This window comes from Pomacea canaliculata, linkage group LG13 (assembly GCF_003073045.1).
Source record: "Pomacea canaliculata isolate SZHN2017 linkage group LG13, ASM307304v1, whole genome shotgun sequence".
Lineage (NCBI taxonomy): Eukaryota > Metazoa > Mollusca > Gastropoda > Architaenioglossa > Ampullariidae > Pomacea > Pomacea canaliculata.
The window spans coordinates 10,111,647-10,135,564 of NC_037602.1; the positions used below are offsets into that span (position 1 = coordinate 10,111,647).

At 35.8% G+C, this 23,918-nt stretch overlaps 3 protein-coding genes across 6 annotated transcripts; 1 reads left to right on the plus strand and 2 right to left on the minus strand.

Annotated features, from left to right (window-relative positions):
- Window positions 1–229: 229 nt before the first annotated feature.
- LOC112553623 (osteoclast-stimulating factor 1-like) lies at window positions 230–6,765 on the minus strand. Its single transcript, XM_025220971.1, has 8 exons — window positions 6,610–6,765; window positions 5,946–5,992; window positions 5,303–5,417; window positions 4,612–4,703; window positions 3,933–4,052; window positions 3,684–3,762; window positions 3,460–3,549; window positions 230–3,095 (listed from the first exon to the last, which is right to left on the minus strand). The coding sequence occupies exons 1-8, from the start codon at window positions 6,659–6,661 to the stop codon at window positions 3,031–3,033; spliced, it is 660 nt and encodes a 219-aa protein (XP_025076756.1). The 5' UTR covers window positions 6,662–6,765; the 3' UTR covers window positions 230–3,030.
- A 1,347-nt stretch (window positions 6,766–8,112) lies between these two features.
- LOC112554033 (uncharacterized protein C3orf38 homolog) lies at window positions 8,113–11,957 on the minus strand. Its single transcript, XM_025221605.1, has 3 exons — window positions 11,727–11,957; window positions 9,876–10,072; window positions 8,113–9,075 (listed from the first exon to the last, which is right to left on the minus strand). The coding sequence occupies exons 1-3, from the start codon at window positions 11,845–11,847 to the stop codon at window positions 8,392–8,394; spliced, it is 1,002 nt and encodes a 333-aa protein (XP_025077390.1). The 5' UTR covers window positions 11,848–11,957; the 3' UTR covers window positions 8,113–8,391.
- Window positions 11,958–11,994: 37 nt separating this feature from the next.
- LOC112554031 (DNA mismatch repair protein Msh3-like) lies at window positions 11,995–23,615 on the plus strand. 4 transcript variants are annotated; one of them, XM_025221604.1, is made up of 22 exons: window positions 12,138–12,273; window positions 12,520–12,574; window positions 13,019–13,654; window positions 14,001–14,117; window positions 14,589–14,706; window positions 15,100–15,242; window positions 15,828–15,994; window positions 16,219–16,322; window positions 16,498–16,609; window positions 17,031–17,225; window positions 17,871–18,003; window positions 18,332–18,519; window positions 18,912–19,080; window positions 19,366–19,430; window positions 19,618–19,734; window positions 20,265–20,372; window positions 20,937–21,051; window positions 21,405–21,562; window positions 21,688–21,874; window positions 22,267–22,375; window positions 22,674–22,908; window positions 23,129–23,615. In XM_025221604.1, the coding sequence occupies exons 1-22, from the start codon at window positions 12,167–12,169 to the stop codon at window positions 23,211–23,213; spliced, it is 3,423 nt and encodes a 1,140-aa protein (XP_025077389.1). In that variant the 5' UTR covers window positions 12,138–12,166; the 3' UTR covers window positions 23,214–23,615. The 4 variants fall into 4 exon arrangements, with proteins under 4 accessions (XP_025077386.1, XP_025077387.1, XP_025077389.1 ...); XM_025221603.1 differs by having other exon boundaries at window positions 12,147–12,273; window positions 12,508–12,574; XM_025221601.1 differs by lacking the exon at window positions 12,520–12,574 and having other exon boundaries at window positions 11,995–12,273; window positions 13,016–13,654.
- The last annotated feature ends 303 nt before the right edge of the window (window positions 23,616–23,918 follow it).

Consider the following 23,918-nt stretch of genomic DNA (forward strand, 5'->3'; position numbering starts at 1 on the left):
TGTCTCCCATGTGTAATGTATCATTATCTTGCAAAGTGGTGGCAAGTGTTTCTCAAAATAAAATCATTGAATTATATTATTTCTTCCAGCCTGTGATAATATTTGAATAATTGACTTGATGGGTAAAATGGCTGAATAAAAAAGAGCATGTTCGCATATTGTGGAAGACAAGCTAGGGAACATATCAAACATAACAGACCATTAAAAGGTAGCATAAATATAAAACCAATGAGAATGTCAACACAGCTTTATTATATACTGATGATGTAAGAGAACATGAGACTAGAAAACAAATTAGTAATAACATTAAGTAAAATTTCAACAGTTTCTTACATATTTTTCTTAGTATTTGCAGATATATGTTCATTTATTACAAAGCTCACTTCGTCAACAATCTCTAAAATTGTTCAAGATCCAACAAGACAAATAATATAGTAACAAAGAAAACTGAACAATCGGTTGGCAAAAACAAGGGTTTGAGTTTCTTGCAATTTCATCACAGCATAGAGAAACATAAGGCCTATCAGTTACTCTGTGTGTGCATATGCAGACATGCAACAAAAACAAAGTGTTAAAATAGTTCTTATAATTTTGAAAATGCTGAATTGACTACAATCTTATTGCAATTTTATATACAAAGGAACAGAATTTCATTTCCTTTATGTTCTTGACATAATTGTCTAATTTTGATAAATTTAAATTTTTCATCTTTGTCAACATTTGCTAAAATTTCTTTAGAGAAGTTTAATTTTTGTTCATTTGTTTGTTTTTTTTTACTTTGTAATGGCGTCAGCAGGTCCTGCTCAAAGAGATGTCCATATTTTTAGCCTGCTTCTATACTTCCAATGGCAGCACATCACCGCCAGCCTCAATTTCCCAGAACGATTGAAAGGAGTATTTTCAATTAGCTAACACATATAGCACAAAGCTCTAAAAATCCATATTGTCAAATTTTGCTGTCAAGTCTTGTCAAGAAGCCAAAGGAATGGAATATACCCATAAGAGTTGCAGCTCTTGGTGCACACCACTACAACCAGAACATTATTGTTATTATTACTCTACATATTTGGGGGTCATTGCATATTACATGGAATTAGAACAGTTTACATAATTCTAATGAAAGAAGGAATTCAAAATATGATGAAAGTATTATATTCATATAAGAAAAAGCAAGTTCCATACGCATGGGTAAGAAATAAGGGAAGCATTCTCTGCAAAAGTGAATAAACAGCTTCAAAGACAATGTGTAAGAAATTTGTATTTTGACAGTTAAAAAACAAAATTCAGATCTACCTGGATGTAAAGTTCTAACAAATGCTGCTAAGAAAATTAAAAAACTTCTATCAAGTGCTAGTTACCCAGACCATGAAATTTTTTTTTTTTTTTTTATTTTTTTTTACCAAAATTACTTTACTCAAAGCTTCTTTTTCTCTGAATATAATGTTTCTTCTCATCCAATCCGAGTCTTTTAAAAACATGCTGCATGGGAAAGGTTAAGAAAAATGCTCTTCTTGGAAATGAAATTTATCATTTGATTGATTCCACATGATTGTGACGACTTTGTTATTGCTAAACGTGGCCACAATTTGTAACTTTACCTCAGGAGACCACACACACACTTTAGAGTACTTCACTACAAAAACTTGTGTAGAAACTTATTGTCATGACTGTTACAGATAATTGTCCCAAATATTTCTAATGAGTTTGTAACTCTATTCTTATACTTGTACTTCATACTCTCATGCAAAGCTATTTCTGCATTTCTAAGTACCTGACGGTTATTGAGAAAATTTTAAATAGCAAAACCAGACTGCGATAGATAATATTTTTAACTCAAAGCAAGCCCCAGACAGATCACATGAAATCAAGTGAGCAAGTCAATACAAACATGGTCCCAAAGAGTACCAATGGTACCAGACAGTTCTTAGAATGGCTTCCTAAAACAAAAACTTCCATCATTTGTACTTGTGGTCCCAGCTGAATCTCTCAAACTCATGACAAACTAACTTTCTTACCAAATTTAATGTTTGTGTTCCTGTGTTGGTATCCTAGCATTTTGCTAAAACTAGCAAATAAAATTTGCAAGCTACTTACAAATACTAAACATCTCAAAAATGTTTCTTGTTCATTAACCATACAATCTTAACTTTTATTCAGTATTCTCTCTGAAAGCCACTGGCACCAGATATTTACATATTTCACGAATGATAGTTTGCACTCTGTTGTCTAAGCAATAAGGAATTTAGTTGGTGTCATTTTTATATTTCAAGAGACTCTGTGCTACTCTTTATTACACAATCTGCATATATCAAATTCAGCCCCAAATCCTATTTAAAACAATATACTGGTTTAGCTTGAAACCATGTGTGAAGTATGGTTACCCTGAGCAGAAACAGCTGACATTATAAGCATTATCAAAGAGCTGACAAAATGGCTGTCAGTACTCAATGCCACATCAGCAACTAAGGATAAATCACAGTGAGAAAATGTCGATGTCCATGTGCCTACCATTATCATGACCAACATTGCTATCTGTGCACAATATGAAAGTGCAATGCTTATGACGGAGACCGTCAGACATTTTGGACCTTGCTGAGATCAGCATTCATTTTTGCCTTCTTTACATTTCTAGAATTTGTATTTGAACTGAATGATGTATGTGTACATGCACAATGAGGTACAGAGAGGAACAGAAAAAGGATAAACAGGTGTTTAAGTAAAACAGGAAATAAGAATGTATATTAATCAGGTTGATTTTTTTGTCGCTAAACATCTGGCAAATACACCACTGTTGCAAGATTAATGAAATATATTAAAAGTAAAACCCAGTGATTAAATGAATTTTTCCATGGCTCTTTCGTAAAGGAAATTTCATCTGGAGCCTCCTGATCACATCAATTTGTACACATTTACCAACAAGGTAAAGCTTTGGTTTAAGGCACAGGTATCCAAGAAATGAAATGTCATACTGAAGAGAGAGTGAATTGTGAAACATATGAGATTTAGAGGTGGAATATAACACAATGTGGTTCAATCAGATCCTTCTTCATCTTCTTCCCCATAGTCATTGCAGTAGCGTGATGCTCGCACACCAGCTGTTGAGTGGCAAAATATCATTATCTTCATTTTTATCAACTTTCTCTCTAGCAACTTTTCAGTTTGTCTATGACATAAACCTTAAAATTACGGGCATTACAGGCATTCTATAAAAGAGGAAGTTTATTTTTTAACGTCCAGACAGTCATCAGTTTCTTTATTTATGTCCAATATCTTTGATTCTACCATGTCAAACACTTTACATAATAAAAAATCCAACAATGAGTGACCTGTTCACAAACATTTTCATAGTTCTAAGCATCAGTGAACCCAATGTTTTACTTTCAAAAATAAATAAAGGCAAATAAACATAAAAAGGATAAAAGAAAAAAGAAAAATTGTACAGCAGAAAGCAGCACTCACCAGCTTCTCGTAGCAATGCTGCGACCTCTGGATCCTTGGTGAGATCCACAGCCAACTTGTTCTCATTATTTCTTATGTCCACTCTTGCACCTGCAACAATATTCACAGCTCAATCATTGCTGAAAAATCTTTAAATATGGCCAAAAAATTTTGCTTTGCACAGCTGAAGAAATGCCCTTCTACATTATACATACATTTAGCAAATGTGAATATAAGTTTTCTACCTTTTTCTAACAAAAGTTGCACAGCGGATGCATGGTTTTTCCAGGCAGCAGAATGCAGGGGTGTGTCACCAAGCTTGTTCTGAAAGAGAAAAGCAACAATAACAGATAAGCATAAATCACACCTCATTTTTCACTTGCATATTTCATCAACATTCTGTGCATTTATCTTCCCCCAATCCCAAATATATACTCACAAACATGCACACACAGAAATGCACATATACATGCATGCATTATGTTTACAGAGACCTGCACATTGACTTCACACTTGGGTTCCTTTAGCAGAGTCTCAAGACAAGCAATGTGACCACCATGAGCTGCCCAGTGCAAAGGAGTAGAGCCAGCTTTGTCCAAGCCATTCACTGAAACCTGAAAAGGAGTAGATAGAACAGCATTCCCACTAAAAGCTTCATGGTAAAGTAATTTAAATTATTAGTCATTATTCTATGATTTATTATAAACATTATTTCACTTAATATATATATATAATTTCATGGTTATAATTATTACCATTTAAATTATTAAATTTAGAGTGTGGGGAAAGAGTTTCCAGTAATGAAAGGTTTCACCAGTGATTAAAATTTTCCATATATATATATTTTTCTGAATTTTGGTCTTAGTTGAATAAATAACGTAACAATAACATCACACCGTAAATATGCAAAAAGAAAAACATGTATTTCCTGTTTCAACATTTCATTATTTTCTTGTTTGGGTCATTCAAGGCTGATATACAGAATGTATACAACTAAAGAGCCCTGCGTTAATGTCACAAGTTGATTGATTTGATCCATGTGTGTATCTAAATTTAGTTAAATGAGGAAGCAGGTGGCCAGGATTTGCCTAGGTCATGCTACACCCTCAAGCAAAATTGGCACTGTGAAATAAACGATGCTTTACATCATGAGGCCACTCCTAGCATGCTTACTCTGTTTCTAATACACTCCTTCATGAAGTCCATGTTTCCTCGCTTAGCAGCATCATGCAAAGGATTGTCAACTGACTCGGTGTTCTCCTCCACTGAAAGAGACATTATCAAATTGCCAATTGACAGGGGAAAAAATAACTTACCACTGTAGACAGATGAAAAACACATGCTGAAGTAAAACATTTTTGCTGATTAAAATTATGCATGACAGAGAACTTAAATTCAAAGTAATAGAAAACAGATCAGAAACAAAATCTGTTGACCGTAAAAAAAGGTGTATTACCTCTGCCAGCTAAATAGCACTACAGATGTCATAATACTGAAGTTAAGCTACAAAGTATCTACTGAAAACTGACTAAGAATCTACTGAAAACTGACAAAGAATCTACTAAGATCTAACAAAGAATCTACTACAAAACTGACAAAGTTTAATACTGAAAATTATACTAAAAGGATGAATGTATTGACTACTAAGCCTACTGGAATCTGCAAACAAATGCAATAAGTCTATAGACGTTTCTGGAATCTATCTTTTGAAATGAAATGAAAAAATCTTCAATATGAAGATATTTTATCAAAAAGTATAAGTGACTGACTCAGTAAGTTATGTGTTTTCAGAGTCTGAGAAACAATTATCATTATGGCATCCGTTTGCAAAAGAAAAATCAAGAGCAATAGAAGAATGTTTTACCATAGTTGCTAGGAATAAGTCCACTTCTAGCTCCACATTTTGCCTTCCACCAATCTTTGTCACTCATGTCAAGAATGTAGAGCATCTCCCCTTCCTCAAATGTCAGCTCATCTGGCTGATGAAAAAAAAAAAAAGGTTTTTCGATTGATAATAATACAAAGAGTGGCGCGCAGTTGTGCAGATTGGCTGCCAGTGAAACTGACAGAAACATAAAGAAATGAGTCACAATAAATATGTAGTTTGCTTGTATGTGTGTGTATGTGTGTTTTACATGTCCGGGTAGTTAAGTGGTTATGTGGCTGTGTTCATGTGGAAAGAAAACAAGATTCCCCCCACCCCTGCCACCAATCTCCTGAACTGTAAGGCATATTAACTAAACTGACTAATGAATAACATAAAAAGTGAAAAGACACACACATTCATCAGAAAACAATGCTACAAATTATAATAAAAGCTGTGAAAGCTTCAGCAAGGCTGCAAGATCGGATTAAAGACACCATAAAATGTTCATTCAAAGACATTCTAAGAATCTATTGATACAGATTAACTGCAGTATTCATTCAGACATAACTGCATCTGGTGAAATATGCATCAGGGATAAAAATATCTTGTTAAGTATGTTAGAGGCATTCTATGAACAAACCTGTTGTGCTTCATATGGGTAGAGAGCCCTGACCACTTTCACATTCCCTGAAAAATAATTTCCATTTTCTACAAAAGCCAGCCTTTACCTGCTTTTTCTAAATACACAGTTTTGCTCATATTGTTACATATTTCAAAGGCTGCTAGGGTTTACTTCATAAAAACAAATAAAAGTAATGTGATCATTTGCTAAATTATTTAATACATTAAACCACTTGATTACACCCAAAGCATAATTAAAGATACATTGGTTGACTCCCCCACAAGTATTAAGCCTGAACTGTAATGATCATAACAAGTCTTACGACACTGGCATTTCCGCTGATATATACTTGAAATACTAACGTAAAGAAGACAATTGTCATGTCCTACCTTTGATTGTAAATGTGTAATTTCTAGTTCGTGATATCAAGTGTAGGGGTAAGCGGTATACGTTTGTTTGGGACAAGCTCGAATGCACTATATAAAAATAGAACTTCATAAAAATATATCTTTTATTGTTTCTAGAATGGCTTAATGAATATCCCTTTAAAAGAAAATGGCTAATTCTTCGTACTCCTGACATTCTGTCACTGCAGACCACAAACACGGAGCGATCAAGTCTGCATCACATCTTGTCGTCTGCTAAATCCAACAAGAAACAACAGTTATTTCTCAGTACATACCAGGCTTTGGAACAGGTGGTGGGGGTTTCGTGGGTCTCGGTGCATTGGACATCGTGCTGCTATAGCTCGATGCTGAACTGCAGAGCGTTCAGAGCATAAACACACAGTTGTGCCGACTTCTCCACAAGGAAGCGGATATCATTCAGGAAATATGCAAGATGAAGAGTAGTCTCCCTTGCCGTAACTGGTCAGTGTGTCGATGGCGTCAGCCGAGTACTACATTCACCGCCCAGGGTTCAGATCTCGTCTCCGGGCACTGTCACGGCTGTTCGCAGGGCTTGGTGACGGGGGTTTACTCCGGATACTTCAATTTCCTCCGTACTCCCTCTCTCCCCATAGTTCGAAATCAAGTTTGAAGCACTTAATCTTGCTAAATAAACCACCGTACCGTGGTCACAGCAAAAGTGAGACTTTATAAGCAAGAACGCAGTTACCGTTTTAACAATAACAAAAAAGTATTTATTTATTTTTAAGGACTATAGAGTTAGTGAAGGTGCCAACTTAGATTGTTGAAATTAAGCGTAAGCTAATTTGCGAACGTAGTATCGCCGATACTTCGGCTCATTGGTGTATATTTTACGTGTTTGAAGGCAAGTTACACGTACAGATCCATCAAACTCGATCAAAGCTATGAATGTATAATAATGTCAAAGTAAGAATTAGGTGTGGAGCACAGTTAACTGATGATGTAAATTGTACTAATGGGGTAAAGCAAAGGGGATATGTGTGTCGTATAATTATTTTCTCTTCTTATCAATGAATTGGCAATCAAGATATAATTCTGTAGCCGAGTGGGGAGGGGGGGTTGTGGTGCGACGACAAAACTTCGGCTGCGTCGCATCGCCAGAGCCGCTTAAAGTCAGACTGTTGATCTCTTCTCTTTCACATGTCTGTGCTCTCTCTTTCTGATCCGCCGACGTCTCCTCTCTCGTTTCGGCTCTGCTCTGCCCTTATATACCTTTCGGAAGGCTAAACTTTTCGCGATGCTCCTGTATGGCCGGGGCAATTAGCAGTCTTAACTCTAGCCAATCACTGCCGAGTATCCTCTTTCGCCATGCCTCAGCAGATTCCGCCAACAACAATCATCCGCCGACCCCTCCAAAACTAACAACGCAGGACTACCGGCCCTCGACAATTCAGAATGGAAAGCATGGAACCTCTTTATCTGTAGGTTACTTTCCCCCCCTTTTTCACTTATTGCTATTTCCCTGTTCATCTTCCTTTTTCAAAATCATGATGCTCTCAGTTTTTATATTCGTCTTTTATTTGTCAGCAATACTGCTGTTTATCTTTCCATTGTTAATATGTTGTTTGCTCGTTCTTCTATCCTGCATATGTTGCCCATGTCTCGTTCTTGTTCGAAAGAAGTGCATGCTCCTTAGGAGTGTGAGTATGCACTATATAAATTTTGCATTATTATTATTATTCCTATTAAACTGTAGTAAAAAAAACACCAAAAAAAACAAACATCATGCATCAATCTTTGGGAATGAGAAACTCAAACATGCTTACATTTTTTTATATTTGCATAACACACAACCCTCTCAAATTCAAACATCTACACCTCAAACATTTGGCAAACAGAAGAGATGGTACAGAATACCACATCTTGACTATCACAAGATCTGTTGTGTGAATTCTAACCCTTGTTGTAGCTTGGACATAACTTGTTCATAAACTGTTCATCTTTTTCTGCCCACGAGTGACTGCAATAATGCTTTTCAGTATGTTGCACTAACAAGGTTCACTTTTTCACTTGGGAGTCTAAAGATTTTTCTTGCCTTATTCTGGCATCCCAACAGGACTGGGCATGCTTGCACCTGCAATAGCCAGCATTTCTTGGTCTGCTGTCTCTCTTATTCTAGGAATGGTGTTTGTCTGACCACTGATCACACGCAGGTTGGTTACCTTTATTTTCCAACTGTTGTCTGTGCTTGGGTCACGGACAATGCCAAACATTTGTTCAAATACACCAAGGCAGTTGTTGTGCTGATGAATGGTTCCGCACACCATCACCATGAAGAGGCCATAAGGACTTGTGGTTGTGCGAACACCTTCCTTGCTGACATTTGGGTTGAACAAAAGGTGTTCCTCTCTGACAAGAGCTTTCAAACGCTGTGAGACAAGCATGCTACCAGTGAATGTTTCATCTGAACTGTTCTGAGTCATGCTGATAATCCTTAGGGAGCAATTGTCCCAAAAATGCTGAGGGCCAAAGTTTGCTTCAGCAGCACCACTTACCAAGGGATTCTCAGCGTTAAGCAGTTTGTAAAACCAGATTACAAACTTCTCTCCCATGACTTGACTCTCTGAATTTGGGTGAGACCCTCCTGTCACAGGTGTCTCTTGTCCTAGTCGGTTGAGATTAGCAGCCTGAACTGATGTTGTTTGTGATGAATCAGCAGCAGTTGCTGAGTTGGATCTCACTGAAGCAGGGTTTGCCAAACAGGTATCAGAGGCAATGTCCTAAGACAAAAAGGGTAAAATATCAAAGTTAAATTACACTACCTTTGTCTCAAACAGATTTCAAATTATCAAGCTGATTTAAATAATAATAATAAAATGTTGAAGAGACCAAATAAACTGTGCTGCTTGAAAGAAGATAAAGAAGGAAGGGGAAACAAGAATATATGGTAACTGTCCATACAGCTTGACAGACACAATGACTGAATATCATTAAAACAGAAAACAAAGGCTATACCTGAACATTTTCAGTTTACAGGCCGAGACTGTACCACTAAAAACATACAGCACTGCACTCATGCAAGTAAGAGCAACATCAAACTGCCACTGAAGTGTGTTGAACAGGAAATGAAGAACTTGTGTATCCAGAATGGATGTTGATATTTTGTGCTCTTAATGAGACAAGAGTAACAAAATACTCTAGGTGTACGAATCTATGGTCAGGCTGTTTGATTAGAGTGATGTCCTTCCGCCAAAGTGGCTGGAGAAGAATGCGCTCTGTCTTATCTGACTTCTTCATGTTGACTTGTTGTTGGTGTGTTTTTGACATGCCTGCTGTTGTGCATTTAGATTGTGGTGTCCCTTCGATCCATGTCAATGGCTTTAAAATTTAAATCCATTTCAATGTGGAGACCACGATCAACAAAGTTCATTTGATTATGGCTTCTGTTCCATTTGACCTCTGTTGCCACACTTTTATCCAACCAGTCTGTTATGCTGGCAGGTTAGTATAAATGGATGGTCCTATTTTATCTACTTAATGTATCTACAAATATTTACAAGCCCGGAGGTGTAATCTTTACCGTAAGGTTTCCATCAGCTGGCAGCTGAGAACCCCAGTAAGTCAGTATGCTCCTGACCAAGACATGTTTCTCTGCATTTGGTGCAACGATGATGGACTTGGACACTAGATATTGAAAAAGCAAGTCTCGTCGAATTTTTCTGCGGCGAAGTAACTCTGCTGCATTTGAAGAATATTCAATAATCGCTTTTGTGGCGTCTGAAAAACATCAGAACAGATGAAGTCATGTGGTATTTCACAACAGGAATTATGGTTTCTAAAACAGAAAAACAACATTAAAAAAAACTTTTCAAAACAATGGAAAGGCCAGTTGCATAGTCAATCACTATTTTATGCCAATAAACACACTGACAATAGCATTGAATCAAAGCATTTATTAACTCCCTGCAGTTACATAGCCGGTGGGTTGCCTCGTTATAGAAACTGCACCGCACACACATACAGTGTTTTTTTATTATTATTTGTAATTTGCAAATGGTTAATGGTACAGGGAAAAAAAAAGATTGTTTCAAAGCTGAAATCGTTTCTCTACAAGTTACTTCCCTTGGTTTGTACCATATGACATCTAGAAAATGTGGGTTGATGTTACCCCCCTTTTTCTATCAGTTTAGTCGACAAAATCAGCCGAATAACTGTGCATCTTGAGATTTTCATGATTCAGGATAATGTGGATTCACGTTAGGATGAAAAAATGTTTACCTGCATGCATTAATAACTGGAAATGTTTACATACATACCAAGTTTTCACTTCCAAAATACGAGTTTGAAAGGCAGTTTTGGGCATGTTGACGTGAATTTTCTAAGAAACAAAAAAAAAATCAAAACATGCAACCTAATGATCAAACAGTTCATTTCTGAACAAATGTGGTATTTAAAACTAATTCAAAATTCTATTTTTGTGACATAGTTATTTTTGTATTTTTTTTTTTTTTAAATAGCCAAAATATGGCAACTAAAGAGACATCTTGTCTGAAAGGGAGGTGACCCTATTGAGTTAAATGAAACATTATCTGCCAATTTGATTGAAAGAAATCCTTTTAACAAGAAGAATTTGAGCTTGGACTGACATAACCCATGTTTTCAAAATTCAGAAAAGTGATAGATAAAAAGAAAGTCAATATTGTGTGTGTCCACCATGGCCCTGAATGCAGGCAAGGTCATGGACTGAACCAATGTTCTTAAGAGTCCTTTGACGAATTTCCTGCCACTCTTGTAGAAGAAACTGGTACAGATCATTGAGGTCAATTGCTGGAGGGTTGGTTGGCTCTAAATTGATGGTCCAGCATGTCCCAATGATTCACTAAAATAAGATTTTGAAGGAATGGCTATCTGCTGACACAAATACGATTAATAGAAATATAGAAAATATGAAGGTGGCCTTTCCATTGTCTTAAGCAATAAGTTTAACAGAGAGCAGTATGATTTGTACAGCATTTACTTATAAATTCACATTTTCCTCTATTTTGAAATTTAAAAAGTGACAATCTAAGTATAGCAGTAAAAAATATGTTTATTCCTTGTTACTCCTTGAGGAGCATAGGACTGCAGCACTTGTTGCGGTTTCTGTAACAGTTTTTTCTTTCTTTTTTTTTTTTTAACATGAATGGGTTGTAAGCGCAAAGCAAAATCCCGAACCTGGTAGGCCAAGGTGGAACATTTTAAGGTGCAAGCCACCACACCACTACACTATACTTCAAATTTGTTTTTCTAATGTGTGCAATATGTTTCTATATATTCAGCCGTTTCACGTCTCATCTGTCCCATCTCTTTCTAATGTACACACGGACAAAAGCTTGCGCTTTAGGGGAAGGGCGAGGCCAACAATTACGATAATAATGCTAACGGTAAATACCATTTCTGTCCTCCACAGCAATTTGTCGTTTCGTCACAGTGTCTTTTAAAGCTATTAACTCTTCGTCATTTAACTTGTTCAGAAGAACTCTTATTTCCTTTATCTCTTTTGGAGTCATCATGTTGGAGCTCCAGAAGATATTTGAAATATCTCGTCGTGATCACCCTCTTCTTCCTTCGCTGTTCTATCACGAATATACATACGTCAGTGTGTTGATCGAGTGCGAAAATGGTTTTCAAGTAGAGAGGCTGAAAAAGGGACCCTACTCTTGTCGATCTTAGTACAGGCGGCAATCCGAGACAGTAAAATAAGAAATGAGTGGTGCTTAAAAAAGCTTCTTTATTCCACGATGCCAAGAAAAAAATCAACTCCAGCCACCAAACAAGTGACGATTTCGAAATTCTTTGCCTCAAAGTTCGGACGCGATAACAAGCAGACAAATGGTACAAAGTTTGTCACCGATGCTGAAGCGGACGATGATCTCGAACCACCACCACTGGCAGAGACACAGTCGAAGTATGCAGCCAGCACTGCTGGTATCGGAAAGGTAATTTTTTTTTTAATTTGCTTTTTAAATAAGAATATTTTGTTTAGGAAATTGTTCGTGATTTTTTACTTTTAGTCTTGATTTTCTGATTTTGTTGTTAGTTTCTTTGTAATACTGCTAGACTAGCTTGTCAGTTCTTTTGCGTTCAGATGTTTGGGTGGTCATGGTTATCACTCTGTGAATTTTATGTCCTTGATAGGCTATTCTTTCTGATTCGCTTCTGTTACCCAACAGTTTTTCTCATAGATCCGTTGCATTAGGACACACCCTGGATTTTAAGGTGCCTGAAAGGGGCATTCAAGTAAGATGTTAACTGCGTTTTAGATACCTGTTCCACATGGACACTCATCTGTGTGACAGTTTCAGGTAATATGTGACAGTACCCGTCGGTGACTTCATCTCAGATGAAAGAAGGTTGTTTGTTACCGTCAGACTCAGAAATCTCACCTATAGTTGTATCAAAATGCCATGTTGTTTGATCCAGTTTTATTGATGTCTAAATTTAATGTGTCGATCTGGACTTCTGGATATGAGATGCAGTGATCGATATGCTTCAGGCATGTTTCAGTATACTGTATATGTATTATGCATATATTATTTATGTAAATGAATATATTTGTATATACATAAATATACAGTAATTGATTATTATAAAGCAGCAGTTGATATGTACACATGAGATATTATTACTTTTGAAAATTTAAAGTAGTGCTGTATATTATTCAATGCCTTATTCTATCAGCAGGAAACACCAGATAAGAAAGGCAAGAAAAGAAAAGTGGTCCCTAAAGAAGCCAAACCACAAGTATCGAAAAAGCCACGTGGAGGAAAAAAAAAAGATAAAAGCACATCACCAAAAAGCACAGAACAATTTACCTCTTTATTTTCCAAGTCATCAGTAACTTGTGCAGCATCCAGAGAAAGTGCATCTGTTCGGCTCCAGGAATTTGCACTCAGGGAAGAAAGTTCCAGGGATGCATCAGCACAAAGAACATTGTGGAAACCCAAACATTTGCCAGATGTGCTTAGTCATGATCAGTCACAAGAAGAGGACATGAGTGTTCAGTCAGGCAGTGAAAGTGGTGATGAAAGTCAGGGGGTTTCAGATTTTACAGCAAACTCATCAATAAAGGAGGGAAAGGACAAGTCTAAGTGTGCAAAGACAAAGCGCACTTCCAAAGCAGGGCCTTCAAAGATGGAAAAGTTATCTGCTTTCATTCCTGTGGCTTCTTCACATTTTTCTTCATCTTTTAACAAACCAAAAAAACCAAAGTTCACACCTTTGGAACAACAGTACCTGGAGATCAAGGAGAAATATCCTGATGCAATCCTGCTTGTGGAGTGTGGCTACAAATATCGCTTTTTTGGTACTGATGCAGAGGTCTGAGCTTTTACAAATGCCTTTGTTTTTAATATTTGAAATGATAAAGCTGAGACATTATTTGTGTTGCTCTGTTGTCTAATTTGAGTGTTGGAGGCAGATACTGATACTGCTGTCATTACCTGCATAGTCATCGTATCTTTACCGCTGCTTCTAAAATTTTGTGAGTGTACTTTTTCATACATATGCTGCTCCACAAATCCACAAGACTCTTCAAAACAAAAATAATAATAGCAAAATATAGACCCTTATTTTGTAAGATAACAAATGATCAATAAAGTTGTATTGTATCGATTATTTCAATCTGTTTCAGCAATAATATTGTTGCTTTGGATTGTATTTGTAGATTGCTGCAAAAGAACTGAAAATATTTTGCCATCCTAATCACAACTTCATGACAGCCAGTATCCCAGTCCACCGACTCTTTGTTCATGTTAGGCGGCTTGTGGCAGCTGGTTACAAGGTACTAATAATTATAATTTCTGTTATCAGGAAGTTGTATATTGGAGTAATGAAAATGTGATAATGTATAATAGGAGTGGCATATGGCTGCATTAGTTTTGACACGTTTTAGTAATCTTGATTCAGATTTGATATTTGAATTACTTTCATTCTACATCACTAAATTTTACTGTTCACTGTTGTAGGTGAAACTAATAATGCACTTTTATACTACGTATTCCTGATTTTGGTATCATCAAAATAAATAAAGCTATAAAAATCCATTGAATCCATATAGATAGATATTTCAGAGTTGTGAGACAGTTTAGATAACCTATATTTTCAAAGCTTCTGTGGTTTATTATATATATTTTTTTTTACTTCATAGGCTGTAAGAATTGAATTCTGTTAATAATTATACTTGATAGCTTCAACGCAAAACTTGGATGACAGTTACTTTTAAAGCTTATCAGAATTTTGTCTTTTTGATAAGGTGGGTGTCGTCAAGCAGACTGAGACTGCAGCTCTGAAAGCAGCTGGAGACAATCGAAACGCTCCTTTTACTCGTCGCCTAACAGCCCTTTATACAAAGTCAACACTCATTGGAGAAGATATCCTTGTCTCAGAGAGAAGTTCATAGCTAATGGATGCCTGTAACTGAAATACTGGCACTTGACCATAAGAGTTTTTATAATTAAGAAGATTTTGCGAATGTGACAAGTCTGCATGCTTTAACACAATGTATGATATTTGTTATGCATTAGTCACTGACTAAATCTGCGTGTTATCTTGCTGGTCATATTTGTCATCTTTCATTTTATAATGTTTCTTTTTCTTCATGGGGATTTGACTTTTATTAGTTTTGCATATTAAATGATTATTTGTTGACAATTTGATGTATACAATAGATATTTAACTTTAAGCCCAAAATTAAGAATAGAATAAGAAAAGTAGTAACAAAAAGTAATGCTCTCAACCTCACATCTTTTTCTTAATCAGACTACATGTAGATCAGTCTTCAAGTGTCTCTGACTTTGATGGTGTGAGTTCAGTCACTGAAGGCCTTCATCCCAACTCATATCTTATGTGTGTTTATGACTTTCCAAGTGATTCCAGATCTAAGAACCAGCAGCAGATTGCTATGGTGGTATGTACCGTAAAAATTGTCATTGCAATATGAATGAAGATTCATGATGCTAAATTTACTCCAGCTGTCTTAATCATCAACCCTGCATCATAAAATAAATCTTCCCTTAACCCTGTGTTGAAGGTTCTTACAGCTGTCAGCTTCCTTACCAGTTTTTTATTTACCTTGTCTTCACTGGTCTTTAGTACTAATGGCATGACATGCTTCTTTATCATCTATTTGATGTAAATAGCATAGTTTTCAGTATCATTAATATCTACAAGCCTGTAAATAATTGTTCTTCATCACATCTAATAAAACTTGGAGCCCAGTACAGCTGAAAGATGTAAAGGGAGATAAAGTATTCCTAAAGGGTATACGGATGCTATATGTCTTTTATGAAAAATTTTAAAAGAAAGTTCTTTTTAGTTCTGATGTCATTCTTACAATTGGTACCACTGTCATGTTGTACCAAAACTTACAAGAGTTTCAATTTTAAAAGATTTGAATTCAAATAACTAATCAGTAACAATTTGTCTAGATTTTCTTATAATGTTGGTAAGTGCTGATTGACAAAGGATTTTCCTGGACCTACTTCTGTCACAGGCAGTTGATCCAGCAACAAGTGACATAGTCTTTGACAGTTTTCTTGATGGGGAGAGTCGTCAAGAGCTGGAGACACGTATCTCGCATATACAACCTGTGGAAGTTCTTATTTCAGTCTCACCTACACGTGCAACTGATAAACTTATTCAAAGTTTGGTTGCAATCAGGTATGCTCTTTTCCATCCTACTTTTTTAAAAAAGATATCAATATGAGTTTATGATTATTTCACTGTCGGTCTTTAATATTCAATAGTTATGACTTTACTGGAAAATGTTGTTTTAATTGGAATGGGGAAACTATATGATTATTATTATTATTATAATAAAGTTTTTTCTAGTTTATAATACAGCTTAAAGCAGCATTTATTCAGCATAATGTTCTTTTAAACAGTTCAACAGCCGATGATCGTATTCGTGTAGAGTCCATGGAAGAGGAGAAATTTTCATATGGCCAGGCTTTTGAGACGGTGTCAAACTTTTACTCATCTGTAAATGGTAATGCAGTTTCAATATGTTTTGTAAAGTTTGTGGGAATAAAACACATATTAAGAGCTATTTTTGTGAGGTTTAACAAAGAATGTCAGGGATTTCACATCTTGACTTTACTGTAGCATTTTAAAATCTTGAAACTGCAGCATAAACTTGATCATTTCTTTGTGACTGCTTTCAGTCAGAGGTCTTCAGGATGTGTTGGCCCTGCCCAAGCCTGTCGTGTGCTGTGTGGGAGCCCTTATTACATACCTGAAGGACTTTAATCTGCAAAACATCTTAGCATTGACCAGGTGATGGCACTTATTTTTCTAGAGCATTATTCCTCGGAAAGTTGGAGAGGAAAGAAATAATTTTGTGCAATCTGTTACTGCCTTGTTTCATAGCTATGAAAGGGTATTAGTGTAAAGAAAGTACTCTCTCATCCCATTTTTAGATCGTCTTAAGTCTAATCATAATACACTATTAAATTCAATGCTAATGATGACAGTGTAACTTTAAAATTATCAGTGACAAACATTGCATGCGTAGAAGACTGGAAATTGTGTTTCTATACATATGCTATTTTATTACCTGTAAATGTGATTACTAGACTGCTTTCTCTTATTAAGTGTGGTTTTGTGTATACTTTTACTGTGCATTTGATCAGCTCTTCAAAACCTCAAAATTACTTCCAAAAACAGTTACCTGAGATGTTGTAATATTTGTTTTCAGCAATTTTCATCAGTTTTCATCAAAGTCCAAATATTTGCATCTCCCAGCTGCCTGCTTGCGCAATCTAGAAATTTTTCAGAATGCTACTAATGGCAGTGAACATGGTTCACTCTTTTGGCTCCTTGATAACACTGTTTCAAGATTTGGAAAGCGCTTACTGAAGTCATGGGTGGCACAACCCTTAAGGACTCTCAGGTAATCCTTAAATGAGACTGAAACAAGCTTGAATGCTTGATAGTGATATTTCAAATAGCAGCTCTCTTTAATAGTGTAAAAAGCAGAGAGTTTCTAGAATTTTTTATGTTTTTATTCAATAATTTTAATAATTCTTTAGATACACAATTAAAAATTATTTGTTTTTATCATGGAATGATTGTGGTTATTCATAGAGAGAAATTGTGGAATAAATAAATATAGAGATACAGTTTCTGTGTTAATCTTTTTAGCAAAAAATGGGTTTGCAGCAGAATGACCATCCACTGAAGACAGTTACTTGTTTCCTAACAGTGCCTGCCTGTTACAAACCATGGCAGTTCCTTCTTTGTTCTTTATATTGATAAGAGGCCTTTATTAGGTCTAGTGATTTGCATGGATGAGGCTAGGATAGAGAGATAGTATTTCATACCTCTAAAGTTTGCGTTGCCTGGAAAAATAGTGTACTCTTCCTCCAAACTAACCATTCATTCATACATTTTAGCAGCTTGTAAACTACATTTTGCAATATTTCTATATATATATATTGATTTCTGAGTAATTAAGTGTGCAAATGTAAATGCATTGGTTCATGCTGGTATTGAGCTAGTATGAGTGTGATGAGCTCTAATCAATTGCTGCACACAGTGACATCAAGGCACGACAGGATGCTGTACAGGATCTTTGTACCGGCAAGACTCAAGGGCTCAAGAGGTTGCAGGAGTCTCTGGCTCGTGCTCCAGATTTGGAAAGAGGACTATGCTCCATTTACCATAATAAAGTTAGTGAATAAAAAACATTAACCACAACATAAAAACACTATGAATGTTTACTACAATATCAAGGTCAAGGTGTAAAAACTGAATGTGTTGAGGCCAAGGTATAAACACTACAAATGCTTACTACAGTATTAAGGTCAAAATTTTGTTTTATTTTTGTTGAATGTTACATAAAAATTAGTAATATGTCATTGTAGGGTGGGCTAATCAGTGGCTTCTATTTTGTAATTGCACCTTCGGAAAAAAAGAGGAAAATCTAATAGCAATTTTGATAACAAGTTTAATAGCATTTTCACTGTATAATTGCTTAAGTGGTTTAACTTTTTACAGAGCTCAGCAACCGAATTTGTGTCTGTTGCAAAGTCACTGTCCAAACTTTGTCAGGAAATTCATCTTCTTCAAACCACTGATTTGACTCACATAGAGTCGACATTACTAAAACAGGTTCTGACAGAAGTGCCTGATCTGCTGGAAGATGTGAAAGATTTTGCAGATACTATTAATGAAAAAGCAGCAAGGTAAGAAAAACTAAGTATGCATGCCAGGTATAGAAATATTTCTATCTACATACATATTTACTAAGTGGGATATATACACAATAGAAAGGTATGAAGTTCTCATTTGTAAGTGCACTCTCTGCTGCGGCTCTTAGTCTCCATTGCTCCATTTATTTCTGCTACTTAGTCCGAGGGCTAGATGTGAAAGAACATAACTTTTGCGTTTTGTGTTACCCTCATAAGTAAAGATTTGTCATTTATCATTGTTGCTATTTCATGTTTTCTTCACCAGCTTTGGAAATGAGAAAAGATAATGCTTAAAAAGTTCTTGTGTAAGCGGGAAAATGCATTATGTCATGGAATAGGCTATATCCTCATTGATATAATGTAAATTTTTACTGTTAAATGTTTAGAGAAAACAAGAAGGCAGACCTTTTTGTAGACAATGGAAGATTTCCAGAGATAACAGAAGTTAAAAAGCACATCAGCGATGTGTTGCAAGAGATACGAGACCACCGTCGAGAGATACGTTTAGCTTTGCGTCAGCCATCCTTAGATTACACCACTGTTATGCAGACAGAGGTAAGATATTGCTATTTAGTTGTATTTTTTGTCTTATCCTATATTCTTCTTGCAGAAGTTCTTTGTCAGAAGCAATCATTTTAATGTTTATCATGGATGTTGAATTAATGTTAGTCTCTAAATGTAAGTTCATATTCATATGCTTTTATGCACATATCACATTAATATACATTTAAACATGCTCACTCATCTTTATGCATCACTGCATTTAGAAGAGGAATGATTATTTACCTTTAGTCACTTTGTGCTTGCTTATTAAGCTGATCTAAGAGAGATCTATTACAGTTCCTGGTAGAGGTGAAGAACACTCAGCTCCACACAGTCCCAGCAGACTGGACCAAAATTAGCAGGTCAGATAAATGGATCTTTAGATTTCAGTGTCCAGAAACTGCAAGAAATTAAAGTTTACATAGTAAACACTCTGAAATCTGTGCATAAATCTGCTGTAGTCTACATCTTCACCTGCATGTTGATTTTGAAGATTTCCGTTTTGGATTTATTGTACAAAAAACTCTCCTTTTGTGTTTCTGATTATAGTACCAAGATGGTCACCCGATTTCATCCACCTTTTGTAGTGGCAAAGTATAAACAGCTTAACCAGCTGAAAGAAAAACTGATTGTTACAGTCACTGACTGTTGGCAGAAGTTCTTAAGGTATTCACGCTCTTAGCCAATCTTCTATGTTCTCTTATAGTACTCTTGGAACTATAGATGACTGTTTTCCCATAATAGTAACAAATAATTTACTCAGCTTGTTGCTTATTTAACAATCTAATCATTGAAAATATATTTTAGTTTTCTCTGCTTACTTGTTTGTGATATAGGCAGTGAAATTTTATTTGGAGGAAACTATGCTCATGCAAAGTCGTAAACTTTTTTTCATTTCCAAAACTGGTATTTTAACAGATTCAGTAATGTTAATTTTTAGTACCATCCATACATCAAAATAAAGCAGTACATTTAGAGTCAGAAAATTTTCCTTTCATTTTTAAGTTTATTCATAAAATTATGTCCCTACTGTTATTGATGACTGTGCCCCAGCATGTATTGTGTGAAGATGCTTCCTTTTTGCTAATGAGACTGCAAACTGGTCTGTTCTGTAGCTGTAAGACTATAAATCTTAACTAAGGTTGGATAAGACTTTAAAGTGCTTTTTACTTTTCAATATTTTTTTTTACATGTAGGGAATTTTCTGAAGGGTTTGTAAGATACCGAAAAGGTGTCCAACTGATAGCATCGCTGGATGCTTTCATGTCTCTTGCAAAAGTGGCAATGCAGGATGGATACTGCAGGTAATAATTCTTAATGCTTGCTAAAAAGAATGGAGGTACATGTTCTTTGTATCTTACACATCACACATAAAGATGCATATGGAGACATACACTCATGCATGTATGCATGTGTTCACACATAGTGTCAATCTGTATTACTCTCTTTCCTGCTCTTTCAGTCTCCCCAGCCCACTTTCTAACATTACATATTCTTCCTTCAACAGATGAGGGTTACATGTAAAGAACATATAAGAGCATTTGTTATCATATCAAGCATGTTAATAAAGAATTGTCATTGATTCTCTTCATAACCCTTAATAAAGAGCATTCTCGTTTTACCTTACAAGCACTGTTTTGGACATCTGTATACATACCAATCATCCTGTAGAAGTGTGACCTTATATACCAAAATTATCTATTGTAGGGACTGACAGGGTTGAACCAGCTTCATAATTAAGTAAATAACTCAGTGCCAAAAGTATGTTGTCAAAATCTTTAATGGGGATCTGCTAGTTGTTGCTGATATTTTTGGGGTGGATGAATAATTCTTGTTTAAGCAATTAATGCCAGCATTTTACATAACAGGCCAGAAGTGATAAATGATGCAGTGATGATTGAGGTTGAAAATGGTCGACATCCTGTGATTGACTCTCTAAAGAGGGAGCAAGAACAATATGTCCCTAACAGCACTTCATTAAACGTGAGTCATGTTTTAAAGCACTAAAAAAAATTTTTTTAAATTATTTATATATATATAATGTGTGTGTGAAAGATTCAGTAACATTAACCCCTTTCCTCCCATCAAAAGCAAACCTGATAGCAGTTCCACAAAAATAAGGAGCAAACAAATAAATGATTCTTTACACCTTACCCCTATTAAAAAACGCAATACAGTTTGAGTCAAATGCAGATATTAAACATTTTACAAATACGCAACATTTTTAACCTTTTATCTTTGTGGAGTGTCAGTAACATGACACCAATAAGAAATCAGCATGTTTAATATTTTAGAACAGTATTTTTTAATTATGGAGACATTAATATTTTGTGCAGGCAGATGCTCAAAGAGTAATGGTGGTTACAGGTCCCAACATGGGAGGAAAGAGCTCCTATATTCGTCAGGTTGCACTGATATCAGTCATGACACAGATCGGATCATTTGTACCTGCTACATCCGCACGCCTTGGCATTCTTGATGCCATTTTTACAAGGTTTGATCTAGCTAACTATTTGCCACATTTAATGAAAGTTTTTTAGGGAGAAAATTTTTCAAATTTAATTTTATCATATAAACAAAGCAGATACCTTTTTGTTAAGCATCTTAGCCTGTCTCCAGGATGGGAGCAGAAGATGAAATCTTCAAAGGGCGCAGTACCTTCATGGTGGAGCTCCAGGAAGCAGCTGAAATACTTACTGCTGCAACCAGTCGCTCCCTTGTCATAATGGATGAGCTAGGTCGAGGAACTAGTACCCATGATGGTGTTGCCATTGCCTATGCAACGTTGAGGCATTTTATTACCATGGTGAGATAATTTCACCTGTCAGTACACTCCATTCACATTTTATTAGATTCACTCCACTCAAGCTGAGTTTGGATATGCTTATAAATGACCTATGGTTTGTATATATAGTGATGTTTATATTTTTTTAATAGTAATTAGGTTAAATTTTAAATGAACAAAATTGTTGGGTGGAGGAAGGTTGAAGAGCAAAGGAAGACTTGTATTTGTATGTTCATCTCTAATACATAAAGGAAAAAAGTGAGCTCACCTTAATCGTGCCTGTGAGCTGACCTGTAGGTATTAGAAGGTATTGGTGCAAGTTGAGGTGTTCAGAAAGCTAGTTTTCTACAGATGCAAGTTAATTATTTGTTAGAAGCCTGATAGTAAAAGATACTGTAACTTTTTTTTTTCAGACTCGGTGTTTGACATTGTTTGTGACCCACTACCCACTACTAGCTGAGTTTCAGGCACTATTTCCAGCTACTGTGGGTAATTTCCATATGGCCTTCCTCCTGTATGATGGTAAGTTTTATGACTTCGTGAAATTTTATAAAACAATATTTAATGGAGACAGCTAATATATTTTTGTAGATGACACATAAATGTCTACACTTAATATTTAAAGTTATACTTAAGACAAAATGCTTCCTGATGACATAAAAGCTTATTAAACCTGGATTACCAAAAAAAAATTAACATATGATGTTCTTCCAGGCATTCTTTTAGCTCCCCTCTTCTACATCATGTGTGTTTGTGCACAAGCCAGCTTAAGACCTCACATGCGTTACCTGTAAGTGATACACATTGCATTTGAACACAGGCAGCAGTGGGAATACCTCACAAGACAAGAACAAAGCCAGCAAAGATGATGGAAACATGGACAGTGAAGATACTGGTGATGAGGAAGTTCTGACCTTTCTGTATCAGTTAACTCCTGGTGCTGCAGGAAAAAGCTATGGACTTAATGTAGCTCGTCTGGCACACATCCCAAGATCTATCCTGGATGTTGCTACCACCATGTCACATCAGCTTGAGGAACAGATAAACCAGCGCAGGTAATAATAGGCTTATATGTGACTCAAGCAACATTTTAATAACATGCAAATAAGCAATTTATTTTCAGCAATCATAAGTGATATGCATGGCCTCCAGAAGAAAGAATTGAGGAAATTAAGAACTTTTGAATGGACAGCTTTGTAGGCTGTCATTGTGCATTGTATATTTTACCCCTAGAAAGCTTATAGCTTTTAGTAAATATGACACTTTTTTTTCCAGGCAAGCTAGAGAGAAGTTTGCATCTCTGTTTCATGCCACCACAGCCAGCAACATTAAGGAAGTGTTTTCCGGCAATGTTGAATGATACCGCCATGGCACAGAGACCTGCTTGCATTAAAATACTTAACCCAGTCCATGATTATTTCATGCATATCTTTATTTATATTGATGCAGTTTACCATATGGCTTTGAGATTAAACATGATTCAACTCAAAACTGTGTGCTTGTTACAAATTTATAATGGATACTTGTATCGTTCTTTGAGGCATTTGCCCTGCAGGAAAATAGAGTATTAAAAAAAATTATCAGATCAACAGTTTGTGCTCAACATAGTGCCCTGCATAGGCAGCCTCACACATTTTTTCAATGTAGTAACCACAAACAGCCTTTCTGTTCACTGTCAATGCCCCACACTATTTGCATAGGAACTCACTGCTTCAGTATCGAAATATTTGCAATTTGTGAAAATAAACGTTACTTAAAAATTTGATAATTTGTGGACATTTTTTCCAAGTAAATATAATTTATTTTTATTCAAGTCAAACACCATTGTGGGTTTTAACACTTTAGTGATGTCATATTGGAAAAAGCTTGTGTGACAGATGAATGGGTCTATTCATGCCTGCTTAAATTTGAACAGGAAATTTATTATTGCTGCAGTGAAGCTGGTAGTGTTACTTTTCAAAATATCTACTAACACCCTAGCAGTGTGGGAAAATGGGCCCACTGTAGTTTCTTTTATTATAAAGTATACAGAGAGGTCGGCGGGGGCATGGCATACAAAGGTATT

Excerpts from the sequence above, each read along its gene's own strand:
- LOC112554033 (XM_025221605.1), bottom strand. The coding sequence starts at position 11,847 with ATGATGACTCCAAAAGAGATAAAGGAAATAAGAGTTCTTCTGAACAAG. Across the intron at positions 10,073-11,726 it reads TGCTGTGGAGGACAGAAATG|ACGCCACAAAAGCGATTATT; the intron begins GTATTTACCGTT and ends GATGTTTTTCAG. Across the intron at positions 9,076-9,875 it reads CAGCTGATGGAAACCTTACG|GACATTGCCTCTGATACCTG; the intron begins GTAAAGATTACA and ends TTTTTGTCTTAG.
- LOC112553623 (XM_025220971.1), bottom strand. The coding sequence starts at position 6,661 with ATGTCCAATGCACCGAGACCCACGAAACCCCCACCACCTGTTCCAAAG. Across the intron at positions 5,993-6,609 it reads ACCACCTGTTCCAAAGCCTG|GGAATGTGAAAGTGGTCAGG; the intron begins GTATGTACTGAG and ends ATTATTTTTCAG. Across the intron at positions 3,550-3,683 it reads GCAACTTTTGTTAGAAAAAG|GTGCAAGAGTGGACATAAGA; the intron begins GTAGAAAACTTA and ends ATATTGTTGCAG.
- LOC112554031 (XM_025221601.1), top strand. The coding sequence starts at position 12,076 with ATGCCAAGAAAAAAATCAACTCCAGCCACCAAACAAGTGACGATTTCG. Across the intron at positions 16,323-16,497 it reads CTTTTACTCATCTGTAAATG|TCAGAGGTCTTCAGGATGTG; the intron begins GTAATGCAGTTT and ends GACTGCTTTCAG. Across the intron at positions 18,520-18,911 it reads ATTAATGAAAAAGCAGCAAG|AGAAAACAAGAAGGCAGACC; the intron begins GTAAGAAAAACT and ends TTAAATGTTTAG.